Source organism: Rhipicephalus sanguineus, unplaced genomic scaffold (assembly GCF_013339695.2).
Source record: "Rhipicephalus sanguineus isolate Rsan-2018 unplaced genomic scaffold, BIME_Rsan_1.4 Seq70, whole genome shotgun sequence".
NCBI classification, from domain to species: Eukaryota; Metazoa; Arthropoda; class Arachnida; order Ixodida; family Ixodidae; genus Rhipicephalus; species Rhipicephalus sanguineus.
This window is the reverse complement of record NW_023615793.1, coordinates 10,277-35,295: the sequence shown is the minus strand read 5'-3', so window position 1 is coordinate 35,295 and position 25,019 is coordinate 10,277. Positions and strand designations below refer to the sequence as shown.

Below are 25,019 nucleotides of genomic sequence, written 5' to 3'. Positions count from 1 at the left end.
TTGTTAGCTTCATTAACTGAGCTGGTCAACCTCAGTTCGGAGCAACCACGGTTATACGCTTGTTACACGGGCACGCTAACCTCAGTTACGGCAAACCTTAGTTCCCTTAAACCGCAGTTACATCCAGTTAGACGGAAAGCCTAACCGCAGTTATCCCACTAACCGTGGTTGCCCCGAACTCAGGTTGACCACCTCAGTTAAGGAAGCTAACTAACAAAATGGCGGCACCCAAGTCGGTGGTCGAAGGCAGCGTGGCTCCACTGGAGGCTGAAACGTCTTCCCAAAAGCAAGTAAACTTGTCTGTCTTAAGAGCAGAAGCGCTGACACGCGAAACAGTCCGTCAAAACAAACCACGTACCAAACACAGCGATACCAGACGTATCAAGCAAAGGATTGTCTTGGCTTTCGCACCGACCGTAAGTTGACTTCGCCGATAGTTGCGAGACTAGCCCTTAAATAGGCCAAAAAACACTTGATGGAATACGCTCGGGGACTGCAGATGCAAAGAGAAAGGATTTATTTGAACTGAAATACATCGTATTTGTCAGTATTTTCTATAAAAACCAGCTAAACGTTTATATTTTAATCGCGAAACTTAGTGTCACGTGACGTGCTTCAGCGACCAAACTAAGGACAACTTTTCGCGTGTAAGATGTGCCGACCGCAGTTGGCGCTAACTATAGTTTATTCCGGTTAACTGAGGTCCGTCGTAACTGAGCTTAGCGTGCCCGTGTAACTAGGGTATCAGTGGGATAACTGCTGTTGGGCTTTCCATCTAACTAGATGTAACTGCGGTTTAAGGGAACTAAGGTTTGCCGTAACTGAGGTTAGCGTGCCTGTGTAACAAGGGTATAACACTAGTTGTGCGTGACCATATATGCATTCAAACAACGAAAAAGCAAGGTCAAATACACTACGGTAATGTGGTGTTACATTTTAGAGTGGTGCGACGCCGACACCGATCGTCGTCTGGAGCAGGCCATTGAGACGGCGCTAGTCGCTGTCCCGCCAGAGCAGAGCTCCGAAGCCGGAAATCCTCGACTGTTTCCCCTAATCTTCGACGCATACAAAGTGACCGGGTTGAACTTGCTGCGTCGACAGGGGCCCTTACAGACGGACTGCGGCAATGGAAGTCAGGTAATGTACACTCTTGTTTCTATTTCTTGCCAGTTGCGTCGTCTTTCTTTGCACGCTTAGTTTTCTGTCATATGCCAAGCAGTTGTGTGTTTTTTTTTTGTTGCATTCCTATAAGTACTCACCCTGGCAGACGCCAAGTGCAATGCCACTCGGCTTCCTAACAAAAGCTCAGTTTTGACTACAGAAAAATTTTGACTGCATACTAATTTTACTGAATTGTAAAAGCATAACGCGTTTTCACGAACACTACAAGAGAAGATCACGTAAACAACAGACGCTGGATAAGTTGATTCCACTCCTTATTGTGGTAGTGGTTTGTGAGTAAAGCAAAAAAATTATACATTTAATTTAAGAAAAAGTAGATGTGAATGAATCTCTAAGCTAGTATTGTTAACACTTTTCTTTTTACACAATTCGGTGCTGCCGATGTGAAGTCACAAATGCATCAAGAAGTTTTTGCTCTCCTAGTTAATACAAGTGATAGTGCCGAAGCGAGCTTATTCTGTTCGCATTGCATGAAATGGCACAATGAATGTTGCCTATTGCTCTTTACGTGGTCATTTATCAGAGTTTGAAAAAGATTCTTATTGCTACTTTCCAGCTTTAGTTTATTTTATGCTTGATAGATTGCAATGTCCGCATCAAAACAAATCCCTCGAATGAAATGACGCCAACACCAAAACCCCAGTTTCTGCGACACAGGCTCTTAAACGATATCGCGTTAAAATGTTCGCGCTTTTACATTGCGTAATGACATGACTGATCACGCCGTTTTATATGATGCAAATTTTTTATTGCGAAGTAGTAAGGCTTTGTCTGTGTTGTCCATGTTTATTTGTCGTCAACTTTGCAGCGCTCAAAATTTTTTTCTATAGTAGGGGAACATGTCTCGATAAGACCAATTATTTCATCGAAGTGTCAACGAAGTTGCAAGGTTTTCTTAAATGCAGGGGCTTTGCAGCTAATCCTCGATTTTGTTAGAGCGCTGCTCTGAGGCGCTCTTTCCTGCGTTGAGCGGCGACGCCGTCGGCGTAACAAATTGAGCGAACGAGGACGAAATACAGCGACCGCGGAGCGCAGCAAGTCGCTGTGCTAGCGTCTGCAGTGCCTCGTACATGCTCGCGCTTCTTGTGGCAGCGCAGCGCATGCCTCTCGTGCACGGGCACGAAAAAGTGGGTTGACCTGCGAGGCTTGCGAGAAGACTACGTGCGCTGGTTCAAAGGACATTTTCAGTGTGGAACACTCTAACGGACTCTCAGATTTGGCATCTCGTTTTCCGGGCTCAAGTTCGTCCACAGTAAACAAGCTTTAGAGCGCAGCTCTTAGGTGCCAGTTCCTGCATTGAGCGGCGTCGGCGTCACTTCTAAGGAATGCGGCGATTGCGTGATCACTAAGGTATGCGGCGAGGGCGTCCACCGATACTATGTATGGAAATAAAGCACTGCGTGAACAGAAGCCTGTCTGCGGCGGCTGTTATGGAACGTGCCCACGCGCTGCCCTCCGCGCTATGCCGGTTAGCGAGGCATTCGCGCCTCAACTTACCGTAAAATCAAAACACCTAGACAGCTGCGCTCAGAATTCTCATTAGGCAGTACCGTAATCTTAGGTGATTTTTTTTTTTCACTACACTTTGTTGGGGGTACACAGGTACAATTAATTTTTAATTATTGCTTTCTCGGAAGTAGATGGCTTTTTTTTTCGCTGAATTCAGAGGTAGATTGTCACTCTTATTGTATTTAAATGTTTAGCAACCTACTCTCCATGCGTTGTAGTTAGGCGTATTGTTGTAAGAATCGGAATTGTTTCATTTGTTCCATTGAACGTTTAGAGATGATGCGAGTGCAGTGCTCAGCAGTGACATGCAGAATGTTGGGCAGAAGCTAGGAGACATTTCTAAAACTCTTTCTATATATTTATGTAAACGAGGCCAACCATTAAATTCTGTAAATAACAAGAATCCTTAGCTGGAATAAAGAGAGCACGACAGAAGCGCTTACATTTTAGAAAAAGGAGCATATGATCACTTATTTTTATACAATGTACATGACACAAACTGTTGAAACAATGAGAAAAGCGTTGCTGTTTCATAACCAAAATTCCACGAAGAAACCTGCTCAAGAAAAGGCAATCGATTAAAAGCGATATACATCATTTTGCTTATATTATCTCAATTAGCAGTTTACTCTATGAAGTACGGCCTACCTTCTTTCCTTAAAGAATGTGTTTTCTCTTTTTAGCTTTTTGACAATTTCTTCACTAATTAGTCCTGCTTAAATGCTTCACGTACGTACCATTCAGCCAACCAAGTGGCTCTATTTTATGGGCATTAGTTTAAATGATCGAAGAATGTTTGTTTGATCAAGGCATGTGCAGGTTATTATGCCTAGTGGGTCCGCGGCGATAACTTATGATTGCACAAATAGATTTTGTCCGGCAGCTCACGTTATATGGTTCTAACATAGCCTCCTTTCAGTGCACTATATTTTTCCTGACATCCCGCAGGTCGTCAACTTTGACTTGGCCGCTTCAGAAGGCCCGATCTTGTGCTCATTCCATTGGAAAGCGGGTGGCAATGTTTCCCTCAACCTGGCTGCTTACGGCGTGCGGGTGAAGACGCAGCTAAAGTTCGTCCAGGGAATTCCCACTGGTGGCCTCGGTACAGTCAGGAAAATTCTCGACGAGCAAGACGAGCCGGTGGCCACTTCGTTGCGTGTTTCCCGTGTCGAGTTGTACATTCATAACCCAAGCGGAGACAGGAACAGATCAACGGCCGGATTTCTGGGGCACCTGGCACTCGCCTCCATCCAAGATACCTGGGAAGACGTGTTCGTACCAAAACTTGTTCATGCCCTCAAAGAACTGTGACAAATCTACCACGTCTTTATACCGGAATAAAACTGTCGAGAAGGCGCTCGGATTGTTAGAAAGCGCTGTTCTACATTTCTATAAACCGGAATTACAAATTTTGAAAATTTGTGGCATTCGCAATCTCAAGCGATGTAGCGGTGTACTCCGCCTCAGCTTAAAGCCGAAAGAGGAGGCACCTATGCGTCATTTTGGACACAAGACCGAGCCCAAACAGTATATGCCAGAAAGCTCAGGCACAGAGAATAACAATGTCCCCAGATGCACATGAACTACAATATAACCTTAAACTAAGTGGTCCACGGAATAGAATGGATACATGCAACTGCTACTATCAAAGTATAAATTGGGACATTGTGCGAATTTCCGGAAGAGCAAAGGAAGGTTAAATAAAAGAAACAACACTGCTATTATGAGGATGATGAACCACCATGTTTTTTTTTATTTGATTTGAAATAATTTATTTCTATGCCTCTTTTTATACCACCGCAATCGCAGCTTGTTTAAAAAAATGTACCAATATTTACACATATGATCTTTATATACTTGCGAGTATTTGTTGCTACAGAAAAAGTAACGTTCTATGTCGAAGAAATTGTAAATTCCGAGCAACGTTAATTTCAAAGACACTTATTCCGAGCTACTTTATAACTAAAGCTGTCGTATAACTTTGGACAATATCGCCGAGGTTTCCCGTCTTCGAAATTTTATGCAAGAAAGGAAAGGCTGGTTAGTGAACCATATTTCTTGTTTGCGAAATCCAAACGTCTTACTTTGTTTGTAAACATTTTTTTTTCGTTATGGCTTTCCCGAATGTTTGTAATATTGTTTTAACGACGAAGAGACATTGATATCACTTTTGAACTGCGTTACACTGAACCCGAAGATGGCAAGGCTTCGAGCCCATTCGGGCACATCCCTCGCTAGGAGTGTCACCAATCCTAGCGTAGTTTTCGTCACTAAACTAGTGTTTGCTCACCTCTTTTGTTCCCGATGGTCACACCATAGGACGCCATCGATATGAAAGCAGACAAGCTCCTTCCAGCTGCCATGTTTGCCTCTTCAAAGAGAAGAAAAAGATCGTCCTAAAACCATGTATATATTGAGGGTTGATATTTTATTTATTTACATATAGCGCATGCCATATTTCTGAGCTTTGGTAATGCACTCGAGAAAATTCAGTCAGTTCAATCACACAGGCGTGTGGCCTACTCATTTTCTAAATATATGTATTTTGAAAATTATTGCGTCCTTCGTTTATAATTATTGAAGTAAGAGTGAGTTCACGTATATACTGAAACCTTTGCCCATTTCTGTAAATTGCACAACTCGGCGCACAACTGTTACAAGACACGAAAGACGAGCGAGGACACGAAAGACACAAGCGCTTAACTTCAAGTAAGCGTTTCTTGCAAAACGTCAGAATATATAGGGGGGGGGGGGAGAAAAGAAACAGGAACGAAGAACAACCCAGCCAATACCCACGTGTCGTGCCATACAATAGTCATCCATTATTATCAACCACACCATCCAAAAAACAAAGTTCTTTCCCCGTGAGCGAGATAGATGGTGCGCTTACACACTCAAAGTCATCACGTGTCATTTCAGCTGCTTCAACAATCAAGCGGGTTAACGAATCTCTGTCACGATATAAAATGCATGTCTCGTCAAAATACGGCACGCAACCACGATCTTTACAATGAATAGCCAAGTGACATTCTGTGGCTTTTTGCACTTTATTGTGATGTTCTTTTACGCTCTCATTATTACATCTTTCAGTCTGACCGACGTATGCACGACCACAAGACAGGGGAACTCTATACACAACGGACTGAGCACACTCAACATAGTCATTACGATGCCTAATCTTGCAACCCTTCTTTTCTTTCATCACGGGACAGGTTTCACCACATATTTTCGACAGCTTCTCTGGAGCAGACATGACCACTTTTACACCCACCTTATTTCCAATCTTTTTAAGGATGTGTTCCACGCCATGGATACAAGGGGCAACAGTAGTCTTACGCTGCTGCAGGGAAGTGTCGTCACGCGGCCGATTATGCGGCTTTATGTCCCTATAGAGTGATTCCGCTTCAGCCATAACCAGTCTTCTCGGGTAACCTGTAGCCTTGAAACGTGTTTTTCTGCAAGAAAAGCTAAATTCTCTGCAAATTAATGATCCGTTTCACACAAAGAATTCTGAGCAGATTGAAAATTTTTTGGTACCGAATGCCAATATAGCGGTTAAAGCGTTGTACATCGATGTGAAAGATTTGTACTATTCCTTACCTCATGATATGCTTCTTGATTTTGTTGAACAGTGTATACTTGAACATGGTGCAGTGACCTTTCAGAACACTTGTGGTATGTCAGTGCGGGGTTTTTTGGACCTATTGGCTTTATACTGAACGTCTACATTTGTTGAATGAAATGCCAACATCGAAAAACTGGGTATTTGTATTGGTTCTCTGGGAGATAACTGCTTTTTAAAAATTTGTGAAAACACGAGTAGTCTTAGCGAAGAAGCAGCAATTTTGAACGCTGCGGGTTATATAACCAGTGCTGACAAGACAAAAATGATGCTTGACACAAAGCGACCTGCTTTTCGCAGCCTCCAGGCAACCTAAAGGAACCAACAACCAATCTTTATGGTGCCTATTTATTTAGCGGAACTGAAAGCTAACCATTATGAGTGTCTAACCACGGAATGGTAGCGTGGAAAACGCCGTGACACGTTTGTAATCGGAATTTTTCTATCTGCGGCGAATATGAAGTCGTATGCACAAGTAAGAACACACGCTGCAAACAGTAAGCGCGAGAGCGCTTCGTGTTCGAGCGCGGCGGTTTGCTGCGCATGCGTGCACTGCACGGATGCGCCGCGGCTTGACATGTTCCACTGGCTACCACGAAGGCAGCGCCGTATATCAGCGTGTAACTCTTCTTAGCTCGCAAGCAGCACAAAATAGAGCGATGATAGATACTATAATAAACATATTCTAGTTTTCTGGGCTAACTATGGGGCGCATGACAGTATCAGTCTACGTGACTACGTATAGCAAAGTGATCGACTCCATAATCTAGCTTCCAGGCTCTTCCGCTAGGCTACGCGACATACCGTTTTTTTCTGTACTTTCAAACACGATTCAAAAATATAAGTCCTACCTCATGACGCGAAAAAGATGCTCGGATCTTTGACTATATCTTACGGTATTTTCATTTCTACCAGGACCTAATCACTCGTTCTGGCCAGTTGTCGGTACATTTAAAATTTGATATACCGGCTCCAATCAGTTGCAGACCAGAGATAAGAATTCGTTTTTCATCGAAAGCTGTTATGAGATCACAACAAGGGCCGTTTTTGGCGCCGTAGTTGTCCGCCGCCACCACCGCCGCCGGTGTCCGTAATCACTATCACGCGAAATAGGAAAAAAAAACGAAGAAAAATATCCAGGGTGGAACGAAATTCGAACCAGGGCCTTCCACATGGGAGACCAGTATTCAACCTTAGAGCCACGCCGGTGGTTGAAACTGCTCTGCAAAAATACCCTATACAGGCTTCATGTGTAGGAAGGAACCACATTAACATGTGTAATGTAGTGTGGTAGAAGAGTAAGATAACAAACAGGCGTCACAGAACGCGAATTCAGTAACCAAGCGTCACAAAATACGAATGGCGCAGCGAGTGTGTTGTTCAATTCTTCATCGTCATCAGCCACAGCGTCAAAGTGCACATAATGCCTTACAGGTGTATTGCGGGTACCACGGGTTTCCGCAGAATGACGAAAAATTGCGTAGTGGCTGCTCCCCTACTTCACAAAAATTATGATGATTTATAGTGTAGTGGCTTCCTCGCAAGTGCGCTTTTCTTGGTTGCCAAGGAAGCCCATAAGGCTCCCATGATCCTTTCCTCAGGGTCTTAATAAAGTTAATTCCCTCTTTCGCTCACTTTGTCACGTTGATGTATGTTATAAAGCGTGGTGGGAGAGTTAAATAATGACCGGGCGTCACACAATGCGAATTACGTAACAAGTGGGTCGTTTAAAGCTTCCAACTCATTACAAAGGGCTGAGCCATAAATCTTCGTCATCAACCGTCGCATCAAGAAAGTGCACATAATGCCTTACAGACGGTACCTCACTTCTCCGCAGAATAGCGAACTTCATAAAAAGTATGGTTTGTGACGTAGTGGATACGTTGCCAGTGTACTTGTACTAGTAGCCACAAGGGAGTTTATAACAATCTCTATAAACGCCGCTCTTCCAGCTTTTGCTGTGACTGTGCTGCGCTTTCCTCACAAGCTTGGCGTTTTTTTTTTCAAGGCCTTAATAAAACACATGAATAGGTAACAAGCAGCGTGTTTTAGGAAGTCAACGAACTATATTTGATGTTGCCTTTTTCTTTTCATGTTCATACGCTTGTTCTTTTTTTTTCCTGTTGCCCGGTGTTCCATTTCATTACAGCTTAATTGCCTACTAACCCAGTAGCGAAGGCCGGAGGCATATTTTTGCCTCAGTAGTGCTGACAAGATATCACATGAAGTATCGCGTTTCAAGAACTCCTCCTGGCAGCAAGTGCAAGAACTCTGTGGAAAAGCTGATACATGAAACCAAGACCTCGCCTCCTTCCAAGAATTCCAAGCCCCGGGAAAACCTTAGTGCAATCTCATGTACGCTGGTAGGCCGCCGCGAACTTGCTTCAGTGGTACCAAGCAAAAGTGACGAGGTAAGGACGTCCTTTTGTACCTCTGTATTTTTGTCAGCTAGACTGAAATAGTTATAAAAATGGATGAATTATTGTTATAGGAACTTTTAGGTTTAGGTAATGAACACGCTAACCCTTAAAGTAATAGACAAGGGCTCATAAAATGCGTGCGTAGTTTAGAAGACAAACGGGCTTCAAATATACATTTTTCACGGAGACACGGGGAATTGGCTTTGCAAACATTCACTTAGAACGAATGCATTTAACTCTTGCCATTTGGCTGCCTTCTTTTCCCGTGAGATGTTTGCTCGTTTTTCTACTTGATTAGATTAAACCAACTAAACAGGCAGCTCATTTGAATAAGTGTGAATAAAAACTTGGCTCTAATACGTGCCATTGTAGATTAGTTGTATACATCTGTTCGTAATGGCATTTGAAAGTATCGGAAGGATGTAGATAAGCTGATTTATTTTAGTACATAAAAATGCACATTTCAAAGAAAAAGGCCAAGACGTGTGAACAACATCTGAAAGAATTAGGATGCCTGAGCCCAAGATGAAAAAGTGCACTCTTCCAGGAGATAAATTTCAGCGGCTTGTATTTCAACCTCTTTAAGAATGGTGCTTGCCTTTCTTCTAAGTGTAAATGTTTTGATATTTTATGCAATATAGCCAATAATGCCCAAAACAAGTTTATTAATAATACTTCGACACAATAACTGAGTTAGTTATATGTTAGATGAATGTTTCTTAAAACAATTAAAAGTGCAACTAGAAATATTTTAATGCGAGGAGTTCGCACGGTGTTTGATATTGAGGCGACGTGCATCTCGGTAAAACGATAACGCACATGGAATAATTTTCTCACTTAATTACCCTACTTACTTCTTCAAAATATATTAAGTGACAACGTGGCCATAATTACAACTCAGGAAAGTTATAATTTCTGTGAATATAAAAATATACGCGCCTAGTTTTCAGAACCCCTTTAAAGTTACTTTATAGGCCATTGATACATTGTTCTCAGAATCTTGGACCTCTATAGCATATCGCGCAATGTCATGTTTTGATATCAGCAGTCCTGAAATCTTAGTCGAAACCAAGGAGAATAAATGGACATGTGCACGGCATGTAGCGCGTACGCAAGATAACCGCTGGTCAATAAGAGTAGCGGACTGGACTCCAAGAAAAGCACAAGAGAGAGACGGAAAGCTAGGTGGGCAGATCAGATTGAGAAGTTTGCGGGAGTAACTTGGCCACAGCAAGTACAGATCCGGGGTGATTGGCGGAACATGCGAAAGGCCTTTGCCCTGCAATGGGCATAGTCAGGATGATCATGATGACGGTAACGATGATGATGATTCTTGAAATTGTATAATCTTACAACAGAAGCATTGCCACATACATAACGAGAACGTCATTCACTTCAATGTATTATTTTTTTTTATTTCTGTTGACCACGAGGACATAGAAACGAAATGACCCCGAACAACGTTATACGGACGTTGGCACTCCTATTCCTGCTTCTTGGGATTGCCGACAGCTTTTCAGGTAATTTTTCAACAATTAATAAGTATGCTATAGAAACATATGTAACAGTCCCTTATCTTTCAGTGTTGTGAAATATATTATGCATTAGCAAAGTTGATTCTTGTTAGCATATTCTAAGCGCCTTTTAGGCTACACGGCAAGGCGCTGACAGCATACATTTGCGTACTTATGCAATACTCAATGTCATGCCCGTACCTACGAAAAACAATTTATTGGTTTGTTGCACTGGAGGGATGTCATGTGCCACTTTTCTTAGGGTTGTCACTTAAAAGGGATGTGGTATTGAGAGGGATGTCAGGGGCACTTTTCTTTGGGCAAACTCGGAACCTGAGTGCTGCGGTGCACCTTTTGAGGATATTTTACTAGAGATTGGGAGTCTGCCAATGTGAAAGGCGACGCGATTTCTTTTTAGAGGAACATTTTGAAAGTAAGTTGTGGTCTAGTAATATCGCAGCTATCTACCCTGCACTTCAGTCTTCGATAAAGGGTGTACTTTCATGGTTTCTAGCGCGCTCTGGTGTTTCCATGCGCGATGTTTATAGCCCAGTTGACTAAAATATCGTAAAAGAGATATCACCAATTGGATTTTTGCACCTTCGTTCACTACAGTAATAAGTTACAAAAACAAGTAGAACAGTATATGCCTGCATAATTTGAAGATTACACGATGTACTATCGCGCTCAGTATGAGCTACATTACGCGAGCGCGTGGCCGAGCGCTCTGCAAGGTTGTGCAGTGGCGCCGATCTTGGCGTATTTTCGAGTTATCGGGAGAGAGTTTGGCTGCTCTTGCGAGCGCGTATCGCCCCCACTTGCTTGCTATTACCAGCGAAGTTATCATTTTCTGAGCTGATATCACGGCAGGGCAAAACGAGGGCGAGGGATAACGCAAGTGGAGGCGATGCGCGTTCGCAGGAACATCCAAACTCCCTCCCAATAACTCGAAAATATGCCAAGATCGGCGCCACTGTACAACCTTGCAGAGCGCTCCGCCACGCGCTCGCGAGATGTAGCTCATACTGAGCGCGATAGTACGGCTCTTACCAATGCTTTATGACAGGCCGCAGTAATAGAGGTAACATAATAACAATAAACTTTTTTGTAGCTCCGGCCACATTTCAGGAAACAGTTATGATCAGGGAACTTTTGTGCCAAAAAGGTCGAAATGGCCTTGCTTGGGGGCTTGGGGACTTATTGTAAACGCAGCAATGTAGCTCGTGCATACTTGCACCGTAGGCTCATTCGACAGTAATTTGCGGTATTCAGGAAGTTGATGTTTCGTTGTGTGTGCCAGGACCCGTTTCATAAGTTTAGATCAGCGGTAATAAAATGAGATAACTGAAGTTTACTTGATCATTAGGAAATATCAATAATTTGTTGAAATATACTGGAAATTCCAGAGGATACGCTTGGCTGAATCACTAAAACGTCTTGCAAATGCTTCAAAATTACGCATTCCATCGAAGCTTACTCTTTTAATTTGATAGCAAGATTGTACAGCCAGTACGACTGTATACTCACCATTATAAACAGTCAAGAAACCTTTATGTTTTCAGGAAAATTTTCGCTCTTCAGGATACGCTTTTCTGTGCTCTTTTTCGACTACAGCGCATGCTTTCTTGCAAGAAACTTTTGCTTATGCGCTATACATTTCTGGCAAAATAATGTTGCGAAATATGAAAAATCTTCGTGTGTGTCGCGATAAGTATACAATGGGAGAGTCGCATTTACACCACTCCAAGATATAAAGCATCGAATCGACGTCTATAAAAGACTAACGCTAGTTTTGCGTCGTTATATACATTTTCGAACACCGAACTAACAAAGTGCCTTATACGTCATTGTGATGTCAAATCTAGAGTGGTGCGATGCCGATAACGATCGTCGTCTGGAGCACGCCATTGAAGCAGCGCTAGCTGATATCCCACGAGAAAGGACCTCTGAAGTTCTGGCAGGAATTTCTCAGCAATCTCCTCTAGGATTCGAAGGATACAAAGTGACTGGCTTGAATCAGCTTCGTCGACAGGGACCTCTCCAAACTTACTGCGGCAATGGAAGTCAGGTAGGGTGCTTTGATGTGTGAGCTTCGTGCCATTTCCTCTTTCTTAACACAATGCTGTCTTTACCATTTGCCAAAGCGGTTGCATTCTTCGAGTTTCATTGCTGACACACTCACAATTACACCAAATGCACAAGGTATAAATGTCTTGCAGCTGATATTTTCTGCGCAATCACTGCCGCACGCAGTCAACACAATGTTAATGACACTGCCTGAATGACCCGATTCGGTAGGCCACGCTGAAATACCGCAACGTTATGTGTTACTCTTAACATGGCCACTTATAAGCACTTGACAGAGACTATTAGTTTTATTTTCAAAATGTAGATTTTTTGCACTTGCTAGCTTTGGATATTAATATATCAAATGCGCATGTGATTATTGTACATTAAAATAACTCATCAAACACATGGATGTATAATGTTATACTAAACTATTTACACTCATTCTATTAAAATAATGCAGAACTGATGGCTTTGACAAAAACAACATTTCCATGGAAGCATCACGTGGTTTACAGGGTGTGGTTTATTGAATACCAACAGGCAAGAAATGAGGGGAAAGTAACTATTTGATAACCAAGATACTCTGAGGAAAACTACGTGCCCGAAAACGATTTGTTAAAAGCGAAAGTTTAATTTCCGCTCTCTTGAGTCATTTAGCTGCTTTTACGAATACGTGCCGCCGTACGTACTTTGTTTAACGAGTATGTCCTTCAACCATGCGTTTTCTAGCGATTTAAGTTCAGCGTAATCATCATTTCAGGGCTTGATGTATCGTTTACATAACAAAGAAGTGGTACTTATCGGTCATCATTGAGAAGTATTCGGGTGATTCTTTGTTTGATCAAGACATATGCAGATTATCACTTCTCTGACACATTTTGCCTGGCAGTTCACCTGATATTTTCAGAACAAACCACCCTTTCATTGCACCGCATTTCTTCTGACACGTCGCAGGTTGTCAATTTTGGCTTGGCTTCGGAAGAACCCATCTTGTGCTCCTTTCATTGGACAGCGGGCGGCAACGGTTCACTCGATCTGGCTGCTAACGGTGTGCGGTTGAAGACGCAGCTTAAGTTCGTCCAGGGAATTCCTATAGACGGCAGCGGTACAGCCAGGAGAATTCTTGACGAGCAAGAAGAGCCCGTGACCACTACGTTGCGCGTCGCCCGTGTGACGTTGCACATTGATGATCCAAGCGGAAATAGGACCAAGGCGACCGTAGGATTTCTGAGGCACCTTGCACTGGCTTCCATCCAAGATGCCTGGGAAGACGTGTTCGTACCAAAGCTTGCACACGCCCTTAAAGAACAGCAATAAAGCTAGGTCACCTTTACAGAAATAAAGTTTTATAAAAATACCTGAGTTGTTAGAAAGTGATTTTTCAAATGGCTAGAAATCTGAAATAATGATTCTCGGAATCTGAACCACACGCACTCGCAGATGTTAGAAAGTTTACTGCCCCAAGCTGGAACTAGAGATATTAACGCGCCACATTCAACAAAAGACTACGCCGATGTTGTAAAACATGTTTCAGAGCACTCACATCAGGAAGAAAAGTATTTCATCAGAAACACGCCACCAAACGATAGTAAATGAAGTAAGGGTGACAGGAAATCGCATGCTGTTTTATGGAATGCTTACACAGTACTAGAGCTAGAAATAGAAAGCCGGACATTCTGGGAATCTTTGAAAACCAGAGACATTCGCAAAAATAAGCACCGTTTTTCTGATCATTCATATTACCTTTTTGCTTGATTTGATTCCTTTGTGTTACAATCAGAAACAAACTTGAGAACCGCCATGAAGCGCGAGTTTAGTTATTGCGATGAGGCTGATGCTGTTCTCGCATTTTTGCAAGCCTAATAAATGCCACAATGTGCGGTTGTGCAAAATAACGATAGCGAAGCATGGAGCGCTAAAAGTACCTGAACATTGCAAATAAAGGCTTTATGCAATTTACCTGCTGCTTAGCACGGACTGCGACCACAGTAAGCTCGTTTGAAATTTACTAGTAGTTCGTGAAAATTTTCGCATATATGAATTCGAAGGCTCAATGAAAAACAAATGTAATTCGAAGCTCATCCATTATTCTCACCCCTGCTGTGAATACTATAAATTTTCATGCCAGCCAATTCTACGCGAAAGCTAATAACCCATGAATAAATTACATTCAGCAATGTAATATTGCATCAGTTTTCGACATCACACCTCTTAAAGGGAGAGAAAGATAGAATACACGCTTATTAAAAAAAAAACGCTTATTTCTAATTGATACAGTAACGTCTATTAGCGGTTAAAATTTTCAGACTTTATGATCCGCCCGACTCTTGGCCGATTGCCATCATCCAAGGAGCATGATCACCATCATCATTTAACGAGCACTTCTGCACACCAAGTAATAGGGACAAGCGAATAAAACGGAATACAGTGTTAACAGATTATTACAACACTACAACGACGCAGGCCACTCACTAGCACTGACACACACAACACATATATTACACTGATTGTTCTTTACTTAATTCCATTGAGGCTAACAACAAGGACAAGAGAGAAGAAGTAATAGAGAAGGAAAGGCAGGGAGGTTAACCAGTAAGGGACAACCGGTTTGCTACCCTACACATGGGGACAGGGTAGGGGAGATTAAATATGGAGAGGAAAGAGAGATAGAAAGATAGCACATCACACTGCACACACAAGACACGCAAGAGTGACCGACAACAAGGACAAAGTAACACATAAAGGCAGGGCGCAATGCGTGGGCAAACGGGAAGACACGTGCGGACGGCTTCATTGCGCAATATATAGAAACACCGACAGCCGTTTTGTTCCCACGGTGTATGTTTCAAACACGCTTCCCTTGCGACAGAAACTCGTCGCCTCCCGAGTCGCTGTCGCTTTTACTGCCGGAATTACACACCGGAGGGCCCACACAAATGGGTGTGTTTCGGCGTCTCGCCCTTGTCAGTCTACGTATTTAAACAGAGAGCGTTGCACGCACCCTGAACCCCTTCGAGACGAGCGAGACGGGCTGTGCTAGTTGCAAGAATATTCTCCTGTGGTGCATTCATAAAATTAAGTAGACGCCATTAGCACGTTAGAGCATTGCCGTTGTTATTACTAGGATAACACAGAATAGGGCGTATAAGTAGATTGTGACCGAGCTTTGAACTGGCTGTAATATTTCCGGTCTGTGCAACACTTCGTGGCACGCAACATCCGTCATACAAGGGAAGCCATGGCGTGGGAGTTTGTTTGGGCACCTAATATAATACATACGTAGAAGTTATTGATGCCTGCTGAGTACTTGAAAAATTTGTCTTATGCAAGCCTCCAGAAATATATGGAGGAAAATGCTGGTGCGATGAACGTAAGCGAACTACAGTACTCTCTAGCACGTTATTGGCAACCCTCACCCGCAGTTTTTCAGAGGTAATGTACACGCGGAACGTATATTATAATAATAAGTGTTGCAATTTTTCATTCTGAAACCCGAACATGATTAGAGAGCCGCTGTTCTTGAGAGCTCCGGAAATTTCGACCGCCTGGGATTCTCTAACGTGAACTTAAATCTAAGCACACGGACCTCAGCGTTTGCGTCCATTGACATGGCGTCACCGCGGCCCGCAATTCGATCCCGCGACCATCGGGTCAGCAGTAGAGCACCACAACCACTAGACCACCGCTGCGGGTCATGCGGAACGTAGATGATGCGCTTGAGACTTCGCGCTTGAAGCGCTGCATGCGTGACAAAATATTTGTCCAATTCGTTTGATTCCATAAAAATATGGATATCTTTGTCATAAATATGACCGGTTATGGTCATTGAAGAAGCTACCCAGCGTTGATATTTGCAGAACCGCGCGTATCATGAAAACGCTATCGGCCTTTAAGCTCTCATGTCAGCTAGATGCAGCTGGTGCATTGTCGGCTCTGGTCAATTGAAGCTATTAAAATTAAATACTCACCGCTTGTGACTACTTAATGTTACGCAATAAAGGAGCTCGACTACGAGCACTTTTTGCCTCCTCCGCAAGCATTGGCTAGTTCGTGAATATTGTTACAGTATATGAAAAGCGAAATCCTTGGTCATGCACTTATAAGCATATACATGAAGCAATTCTAAATTAACACAGCAAGAAGCACTGTCTTTCTAGCTGTTAGACATGTAAAAAGATACACTAAGCGTAATGGGGCTTCATTCAAAGACGTAAGTGACCTAAAAACCTAATAGTGTATTTTGCGAAATCGTATGCTTAGCACTACAAAATGTGTTCGCGTAAATTTGCTCATAGAAAACGAAATACTATGCAAAAAATAAATTTGTTTCAGGAGCTCTCGCAAGACAATAAATTTTATGACAGGAAAGAAAGTAACTATAATTTGTAACCCTTATAAAACCAGCGCTATATGGATAATACATTTTGATTCATTGGATTTTTTTTTCATTTCGCGATTTCCTCCAGTCACCTACTTTTGAGTATACGCACTGATTTGTTTGCGAAGCTCAAATAAACAATAAAATAGAACAGGCGTTGCTTCTCTTGTTTCCCTAGCGTGCCAACAAAAGCACATTTTCATTGTGATTTAAAACATTGAATCGCATTTCTTTCGCAGGTACAGCAGAAAATGAATGTCGAGTGGACAACAGCTGTCCTTCTAATGAGCGTCGGATGCATCTTGTCCATACCACCGTCGGTCGTGCTTGACTCTTTGAGCGCATCGACTGGAAATGGTACTGCGAATGTTCGAATAGCGCATAAAATCAAGCGAGGCTTAGGCAGTTGCGATTGTATGTTTCTTCATTTTGTAACACTGATGCTTGGCACGTGAGGCTCATATCAAGGCCCAAACTCACAAAGGCGTCTTATTTTAGAATCGTTCGCGACAGTTTTCATCTAATCCGGACGCGATACATACGTTAGCGAAAGGGGCCAGGGAATTGCAATTAAGACTTAATATACAAGCTTGGTGAATTCAGCCACTGTTTTTGGCAATTTTCCCCTGCACTGTCACACGGAATTTTGACCCAGGCGAATTGATTAGTAGAATAGTCGCGATGATAGGATGGTAGTGGTCATCGCGACATCGTCGTTGGTTGTGAGCAAAAAAGTCATATTTTCCGTGACCAAAAAATCGAGAAAAACGGAAATAAAATAATTAGAACATTTGGATTCGAGTGAGAGTTGAACCGAGGCCGTGTGCGTGGCAAGCAGGTGTTTTACCACAGAGCCACGCAATTTCTTGAAAGTGCTTCGAAAAGAAAAGAAGAACACTGTATGAATAATCGAGAAAGATGCAGATAAAATAAATAATAAGACGCTTCGGGTTCGCGTGAGAATTGAACCCAGGCCGTGTGCGTGGCAAGCAGGTGTACCACAGAACTAAGATCTTTCTTGAAGCTCCTTCAGAAAAAAGAACACTATATGAATGTCACGTAGTGGAAAAAGCATCGTTAACGCGTGTAATATTGCGCAGCAGAAGCGTAGAATCGCGCCAGGCGTCAAAACATGTAAATTGCGCAACGAGTGGGTGTTTTAAAGGCCCGCCCATTACAAAGTGCTCAGACACATTTAATTATCATATTTACTCAGCAAAAGCATCAACAAAGTGAACAGCTGCGTAGGATGGCGTGTTGTCTTAAGGATGTGTAGTGGGACCTACGTTGATTCGCAAAAGGAATAATTATGGCGTAGTGGACACTTAACGACTGTACTTGCAGTAAGCATTTTAGGATGCCTTGAAACGGCCAATGTTACACGCATGGTCGTTCGTTTCCTTGCGGCACTATTGAGGCATGCACCGACAACCGAAGCCAGGCTAGCGATTGAGAAGGCGATGCGCACGTGGCCCGATTAAGCTACCGCGTTCTCCTCCTAAAGGCGAAGCTCAAGCGTCCTCCAAATTCTTTTTTCCTCTGCTTGTTCTCCATCATTAAATATTCTGCCACTTAGCTCGAGTATCATAATCAGCTCTATTTCTAGCCTCTTTTATCTCTGATATCATTGCAAACATGGATAAATACATCCTTGGATACGTTAACGAGCACACCGAAACATTTCCGCCTCCATCGGAAATGCAGCCGCCGCGACCGGGATTCGAGCCGGCGAACTGCGGGTCAGCAGTCGAGCACCATAACCACTACACCACCGTGGCGGGGCTCGCGTAGGGTGACCTAAGAGATACTGTCCAGGCTGTCATGTCACAGGCATCAGTGACAGTATTTTCAAAAACATAGTTTCTCTAGATAAGGCGTGGATAATATTACGCTACATATTGGCAATAGGTTCTAACACGCAGCCCTGATTACATGTTCATCATTACGATATGTCGTGAATTGATTTGCTGATGACCTCGTCAAGCCCCTTACGAAAGGTTCATGCTGTGTCTCTTCTTCCTCCTGATCAGGAACCTCACGAATGGCGTTTTTTCAAATATAGAAAGTGCGCCAGTGGCTCAGAAAAATATGCAGGTTGGGCTCATTGCCTAGCGAAATTTACCTGCGCTCCTATGTTCGAAGTTATAAGAAGAGCAGAAACCTATCCTTCGCTTAAGAACAATAAGACATTCTTTTCTTCACTTGCATAACCAACAACACCGCAAAGATAACTTACTTGTGTAACAAATCGCTGCATCCGACCATTCCATTCATGTGATACTTTCGTTAAATGAGCATACGGATATCTCTGTCGCGTCGCGAATAAAAAAAAAATGTTATCACAGTGGTTGGCTGAAATCGCAGATATCAGATTACAGATGGGTACGCCTTGTTGTATGTGCGTTAGGAAGCACGAGGATCTAAAGTGATAAATTTCAAGAATAGTGGTCAACTCTGGTGGTCACTGTTGAGTGAAAATCTAGAAAAATGAGATGATTGCCTTTCTTGCCAGTCATACGACTGCAAAATATAGCGCTTACAGCCATACGACCATACGTTGACTTAACGCATGGCGATGTTATTTACCATCACGCAAGGCATCAGCAGTTGGTGGAAGAAGTGCGCGGCTACCTTTATAGTGAAGTTTCGCACGGCAGGAAATAAGCTGTAGAAAAATTTATTCCTCTCTATAAAACTCAAGCGCGTAGCTACCATCTAGATGGCCGCGCATTGAGTGCCCTGAGCAATTTATTAAGTGACGTAAGTTTGGGCAACGGGATGGCAAACAAATTAGGGGAGAAATACGGTCGAATAACATTAAACGATACGAAACGAGTAGGCGTCTCGTAAAAAAATGAGCAGTGACTAAATAGAAAGCGTAAAAGGCTTGAAAAACGCGCTGTTGCTTGATTAGCCTGCGCCACTATGCGCCCGAGAAACGTCTCAGATTTGGCAGAGCAATCTCAGTGACCCGCTAGACCATTGTTTTAATAATAAGTGCGCGATGTGTTGTCTAGGACACATAAATTGGTATACTTAGTACTGCTGTGTCACCCCGTTTTCTTCTTTCGAACTTCTCATGATATTAATATTCTCTGTTCTGTACCTTCTATAGTCAGACGAAGGGTGTGATCAGAAAAGGTAATTATCCTACCACGAAATCTTAATTATCTGTCATTTTCATCACTCAAAGCTTCAGGTGCCACCTTATTTGACTTGATATTACGCCGTAAATATTGCAGCAAACTTTTCAGTGCAATATATTTAATATGTTTTATTACTGAAGTAAAAGAGCGGCCGGGCAACAGTCTCGCCCCATGATTTTTTTTTTTTAGCCCGCACACAAACAAGAAGGAATAATGCATATAGACGAAAAACGTTTTGATGAACTATCGTGGTACAAACGCTCACGCGTAATAAAAAAGGCTGTAAAGATGTATATGCACACGTAAACAGAGAACTGATAATATACCATGATCAAGACAGTCTTAATGTCTGGTAACTAAGCTATGGCAGACCACAGTCCTTCCAAAGCGTCATAACATCGCTTCCTTCGGTCTTCCTGGTTATCCATTCCTTCGTGCGCCGCGCTTGCTCGGATGTAAAATGGTTTCGCCAGTCACCGACAACTCCCTTACGGATAAAGCCTGGACTCTGGTGCATTTCGACCTCGTCATCTTGCGTAGATGCGCCCGACGCTTCCACAAATGAGGATTTTGCAGAGAAAGGAGTTTTCTTTGTCCTGTCTATCGGCATGTCCTTGTAGACGGTCCTCATGTTGTCCAAGCTGCAGGCATCGAGTATATTCTGCAAGACTGCCTCGTCCCGGCGAAGCTCAGCACCGTGTTCGTTCTTCCCGAGAAAGTCGGCGATCTTAAGAACCTGGCCCCTGGTGTCCGCCTTCATTTGCTCGTACGTAAGAAAGAGGACGTTGTCGTCTCCTCGGCGTTCGTACCATGGCAACAGGTGATCGAAGTAGTCGCCGTATACGAGCTGGAAGGAAACCAAAGAAAACTTACGAAGGCACTCAAGTCTGCTTGCATGTATTGCATGCGAAAGCGTGGCGTGCTGGGATGTTTCGACTGTAGCAACGTCCTTGCTACTTCTACGTCCAAAACACGTGAAACTGTCATGTGGCATTATAATTTAGTGATGGTAAGCACACTGCTATTAAGTTTTCTCCCTTGGACACCTCACTAGCTAATTCCACCTTCCCCTGCGTGACGAACGCGAACACAAGGTCACATATGTCATGTGACCTTGTGACCCGTGGTTACCTATTGTTACCCCCCCCCCCCCCCCTTGTGTAATGCCCCATGAGGGGCCCTTAAGGGTAAATAAATGATGATGATGATGATGATGATAAAAAAGACACACAGAGGCTGACACCGAGCCCGAGAGAAATATGGCCACTTCGACGTTGTCCGTATTTCTCGCCCTAGAACTATCGAATTATGCTGTACAAACTAGTTCAACGCTTAACTTTAGTGAATAGGTCACCTGAAGCTATAACTTGGTCTCGCGCTCTAATTTATTTGGCAAAGTAAATTTTGGGGTTGAGCCAACGAAATACTCAGGGTGGGCCAGGTAAAGCCAGGTAAATGAGCCTGAGTAAAGTCAGTTTTAGAAATGGGCAATGTCCGTTTTTTGGTTGTGCAACAGACCTGTTTTAATCCTCTGAGACACTTTGCACCCAACTGTGCAGACCACTCGTTTGTTTTTGCTAGTTTTACCAACTAGTGGCGAAAGCGCAATATACATTGCCATTTTGATGACTTGAAGCTCCTGTGTCATAAATGTGTCTTCATTTAACTTCCTTTTGCAGTGTACTGCTGAGTGTAGTCACCTTGCTGAAGGCATTTCCATGTTTAACGAGTAGTTCGACGTGCCGCTTCCCGCCAGCCACAACAAAATGTATTTTTTCTTTGTTGAAAATGAGCATGACCGAAAACGAATTTGCACTATATTACTAGCCTGATATTTGTTTCTATTTATGCGAAAACAGAGTGCGAATGACTTGAGGATAAATTGATAATTAATTACAATTTAGTTAGAACTATATACTATAACCTATGTAAGTCAACGTATTATGATATTATATTTCTTAAAATAGAATATCGAGGGCCTTGAAATAATGTGACAGTTTGACGTATTTACTGACAGGTCTTCATAGATCGTGTCTGAAAGGGTTAATTAATTGACATTCAAAGGGGAAGCCATCACTTAGTGGCGTACGTTTGATCAATACGTGGTGTGCATGATAGACGGACGCCAGACGCACGCCGGATTTTCCGCTAACTTGCCCCAAGTATACTTTTAAAGTTGATGCACTTTAAAGAGCAGGATAAAAAATAAATAGGGCGGCTGTCTTAACACATATGAAGTAATCCACGTTGCTGAACAAGCGTTACAACTTTTCAATTGAATATCTTTCGTTAGTTACTCTTTAGAGGTTAATTAGGTCAGTACTTGTTAATTACCTCGCTTATCAGGTTGACCGTTATGTTAGCATACATGAAATATTCCGAAGTTTCAAAACTAGCTCTACAGTATTTGCACTGAATAATTTTCGCTAGCGTCACTAACTAAAAAGTTAATTAAGCAATGTTTTTAATTACCCGGCTTTGTGGCTTGAAAAAATGTCATGACGTGCTGCATACACCTGAGAACAATACTGGACCGATTCGACACGCTTAGTGCATATGTTTGTTTTATAATAATAGGCGTAAGTTACCTGAAACACCCTGTATGATGCTTTTACAAAAAAAGATGGCTTGACAGGATTGCTGAAGAATTATTAGCCACTTCAGTGAAAGTAGCAATCGTCGTTCTTGAAACAAAGAGCCCCTTAGGACACCGTGTATTAATCCTAAATAGTTTTTATACTTCATGTGTCAAATGAAAATTAGCTAGGAAGCATTGCAAAATAGGTAGCTAAGATATTCGTGCGGATAGACCGAGAGGAGCCTTCCGGGTGTTCCACCTGTGTAGCTGAGCAGGATAGCCATTCATAGCTGCGAATATGCGTACCTGTTCAGGGAATCACGCCACATCTAGCCCCCCACCCCATTTATACATTCTTTGAGCGTACATATACACCAACACATACAAGCACATGCATAAACATGAAAAAAAAAAAAGCGTTGGACCCACCCGATTCCGAAATAAATAAATTTCTGCCTACGTCCCTGATAGCTGCGAACCTGCTAATTTGGGTGTTATGACATCCTTTATCCACGATAAAGTACTAGAAATCACAATTTCACATGAGGCTGCGATGGTTCTTGTAGCTTGAGCCGTACGTTTACACACTCCCCAATTTTCCGGCGGATATTTCCCTCGTTTGCACACTCTATGGCCAGGCGCGGCATAAAATTACAAGCCCTTAAATTTAGCTTTGCACAGCGGCAAGTGAGTACCGCATTTGCTCCCGTAAATGACTGTTCGTACATTTCTCCGCAGGTTTCTCACCAGTTTGTGGTACACGCTGTACATCTCAACACGCACCTTACATCTGCCACCGCAGAACTGGCATTCGCTTACCTTATTGCCCTGTCATTATAATTTGTCATGAAATACGTCTTCTAAGCAGTTGGTAATCGCGGAGAACAAAGCTACCACGTCGGTACCGGCAAATAATAGAGCAGTTGGAAAGAATGGGAAAGAAATCCAATGGTCATATTACCTTTCCGGCTAGGAAGAGAGACAGGAATCTTTCGAAGGACACGTCAGTAGTGGTTTTCGGGGTGATCCCTTTGAGGAAGTGGTAGTAGGACGTGGCACAGTCGTAAGGGTTCCTGGTTATATAGATGTACTTAGCACAGCTCGCTCTGCGCAGAACACGGGAAGGAAAATGAGTCATAATGGGCCCAGTTCTCAGGGGGTCTTCGGCGACTCCGCTGCCGTTCGCATCAATGAACGGGCACGTGCGTCTGAATTCGGCCAAATGGACGACCGGCTTCGCACGAAACAGAATGTTGTAAACGATAAAATGCGTCCAGTTGGTGCCACACTTCGGGTATGACGCGACGAAAATATCTCCGTCGCGAGGCTTGTAGTTGATCGCCGAACGGAACTGTTCCGCCTTGAAAATATCGTGCAGCCACACGCCTTCCACGTACCGGTACGACTCTTCGTCCATTCCGCACCTTGTTCACTTCTTAAGAAGATTAGTAAAAAGCAAGATTAGGTGAATAAAAGAACAGTATTTCACCAACTACTGAGAGGTTCAATAAAGCTGTTAATACTGTGCAGAATTTCTCTACGCGAAAATAAAGACTTCCTTAGTTGAATATGGAATTCAGAACTTTGCAATTAGCAGCATGGGAGAAGAGATCAATAAACCACAAACGGCGTTGATATTGTCTTGATCTGTTTTCCTGTGTTCGCGCCTGCACGCCTAAGTTCTTTTTTCATGAATCCGTACCTAGTCCATCGATTTTATGTCGCTCTGAGCTATTTGAAGAATGAGAACAGCGTTAAAAAATGAAGGACAAACAGGTGGACAAACAACAGCGTTGTTCATCGTCACCCATCTTTGCCACCTCTGCACGCTGTTCCTGATAAGCATGTAGCAAGTAGCGAAGACCGCCACGGCGTGATATGTGAACCTTCCTCTGCGCGGTCAGACACAAATAAAGGTTACAATCGTGCGCTCACAAACAACGCAGCGACCATTGACTTCGTTATCACCCCATAGGCAATCGCCAATCGCTTGTTGAAAGAATAAACAGGCACGGTATGAAGCGCCACTCTTCGAAAATACGACATCACTTTACGCTGCGGAAGGGAAACATATGTACTGGGTCAATGCACTTGTAAGCGATGACGCATCTGCGGCCTCTGAAATGGCAAGCTTTTGCGATAATTGTCCCTTCGCACCACGACAGGTGTTTGCAAATATTGAAAGAGCGAAAGGAAAGATGACGGAACAATGTTTCACAGTAAGTACACCCTGTCAAAGCACTAGTGTCACCCGTGCGCACGCTTGTAGTTTTTCCGATTTTTTCCTGACTGTTTCCATTGCGTTACGCTTAGGCTTTTGTTTTCCTCACGTCAGTTCGCCCTTCACGGCATGCTCTTTGTCCTTGACGTCGCATGCAGTTGTCGTAAAGAACCCTTTACGTTATCAGCCTTGTGTTGACACTTAAGCTGCCATATAGGCGCGTTCTCGGGTCATTTGAGGTGACGGAGACAAGGCATATTGAATACATGGCCATTGCCATGTGTAGCCTCATGCCGGGTGTCCTATTTCTGCTGCGCAATACCTAGCCAGCAAATTCTTTTATATTTTAAAGGAACTAAAGAGAGCGCACGACCAGAGG

At 43.1% G+C, this 25,019-nt stretch overlaps 2 protein-coding genes and 1 long non-coding RNA gene across 4 annotated transcripts; 2 read left to right on the top strand and 1 right to left on the bottom strand.

Annotated features, from left to right (window-relative positions):
* Positions 1–388: 388 nt before the first annotated feature.
* LOC119378126 (uncharacterized) lies at positions 389–3,815 on the top strand. Its single transcript, XR_007414732.1, has 3 exons — positions 389–416; positions 941–1,137; positions 3,640–3,815. It is a non-coding gene; the product is annotated as an uncharacterized LOC119378126 (long non-coding RNA).
* Positions 3,816–8,636: 4,821 nt separating this feature from the next.
* On the top strand, positions 8,637–13,674 carry LOC119378127 (uncharacterized). 2 transcript variants are annotated; one of them, XM_037647369.2, is made up of 4 exons: positions 8,637–8,724; positions 10,167–10,253; positions 12,113–12,315; positions 13,272–13,674. In XM_037647369.2, the coding sequence occupies exons 2-4, from the start codon at positions 10,181–10,183 to the stop codon at positions 13,632–13,634; spliced, it is 639 nt and encodes a 212-aa protein (XP_037503297.1). In that variant the 5' UTR covers positions 8,637–8,724; positions 10,167–10,180; the 3' UTR covers positions 13,635–13,674. The 2 variants fall into 2 exon arrangements, with proteins under 2 accessions (XP_037503297.1, XP_037503298.1); XM_037647370.2 differs by having other exon boundaries at positions 8,647–8,724; positions 10,174–10,253.
* A 5,793-nt stretch (positions 13,675–19,467) lies between these two features.
* Positions 19,468–20,925, bottom strand: LOC119378125 (sulfotransferase 1C2). Its single transcript, XM_049411705.1, has one exon. The coding sequence runs from the start codon at positions 20,833–20,835 to the stop codon at positions 20,203–20,205; it is 633 nt and encodes a 210-aa protein (XP_049267662.1). The 5' UTR covers positions 20,836–20,925; the 3' UTR covers positions 19,468–20,202.
* Between the last annotated feature and the right edge of the window lie 4,094 nt (positions 20,926–25,019).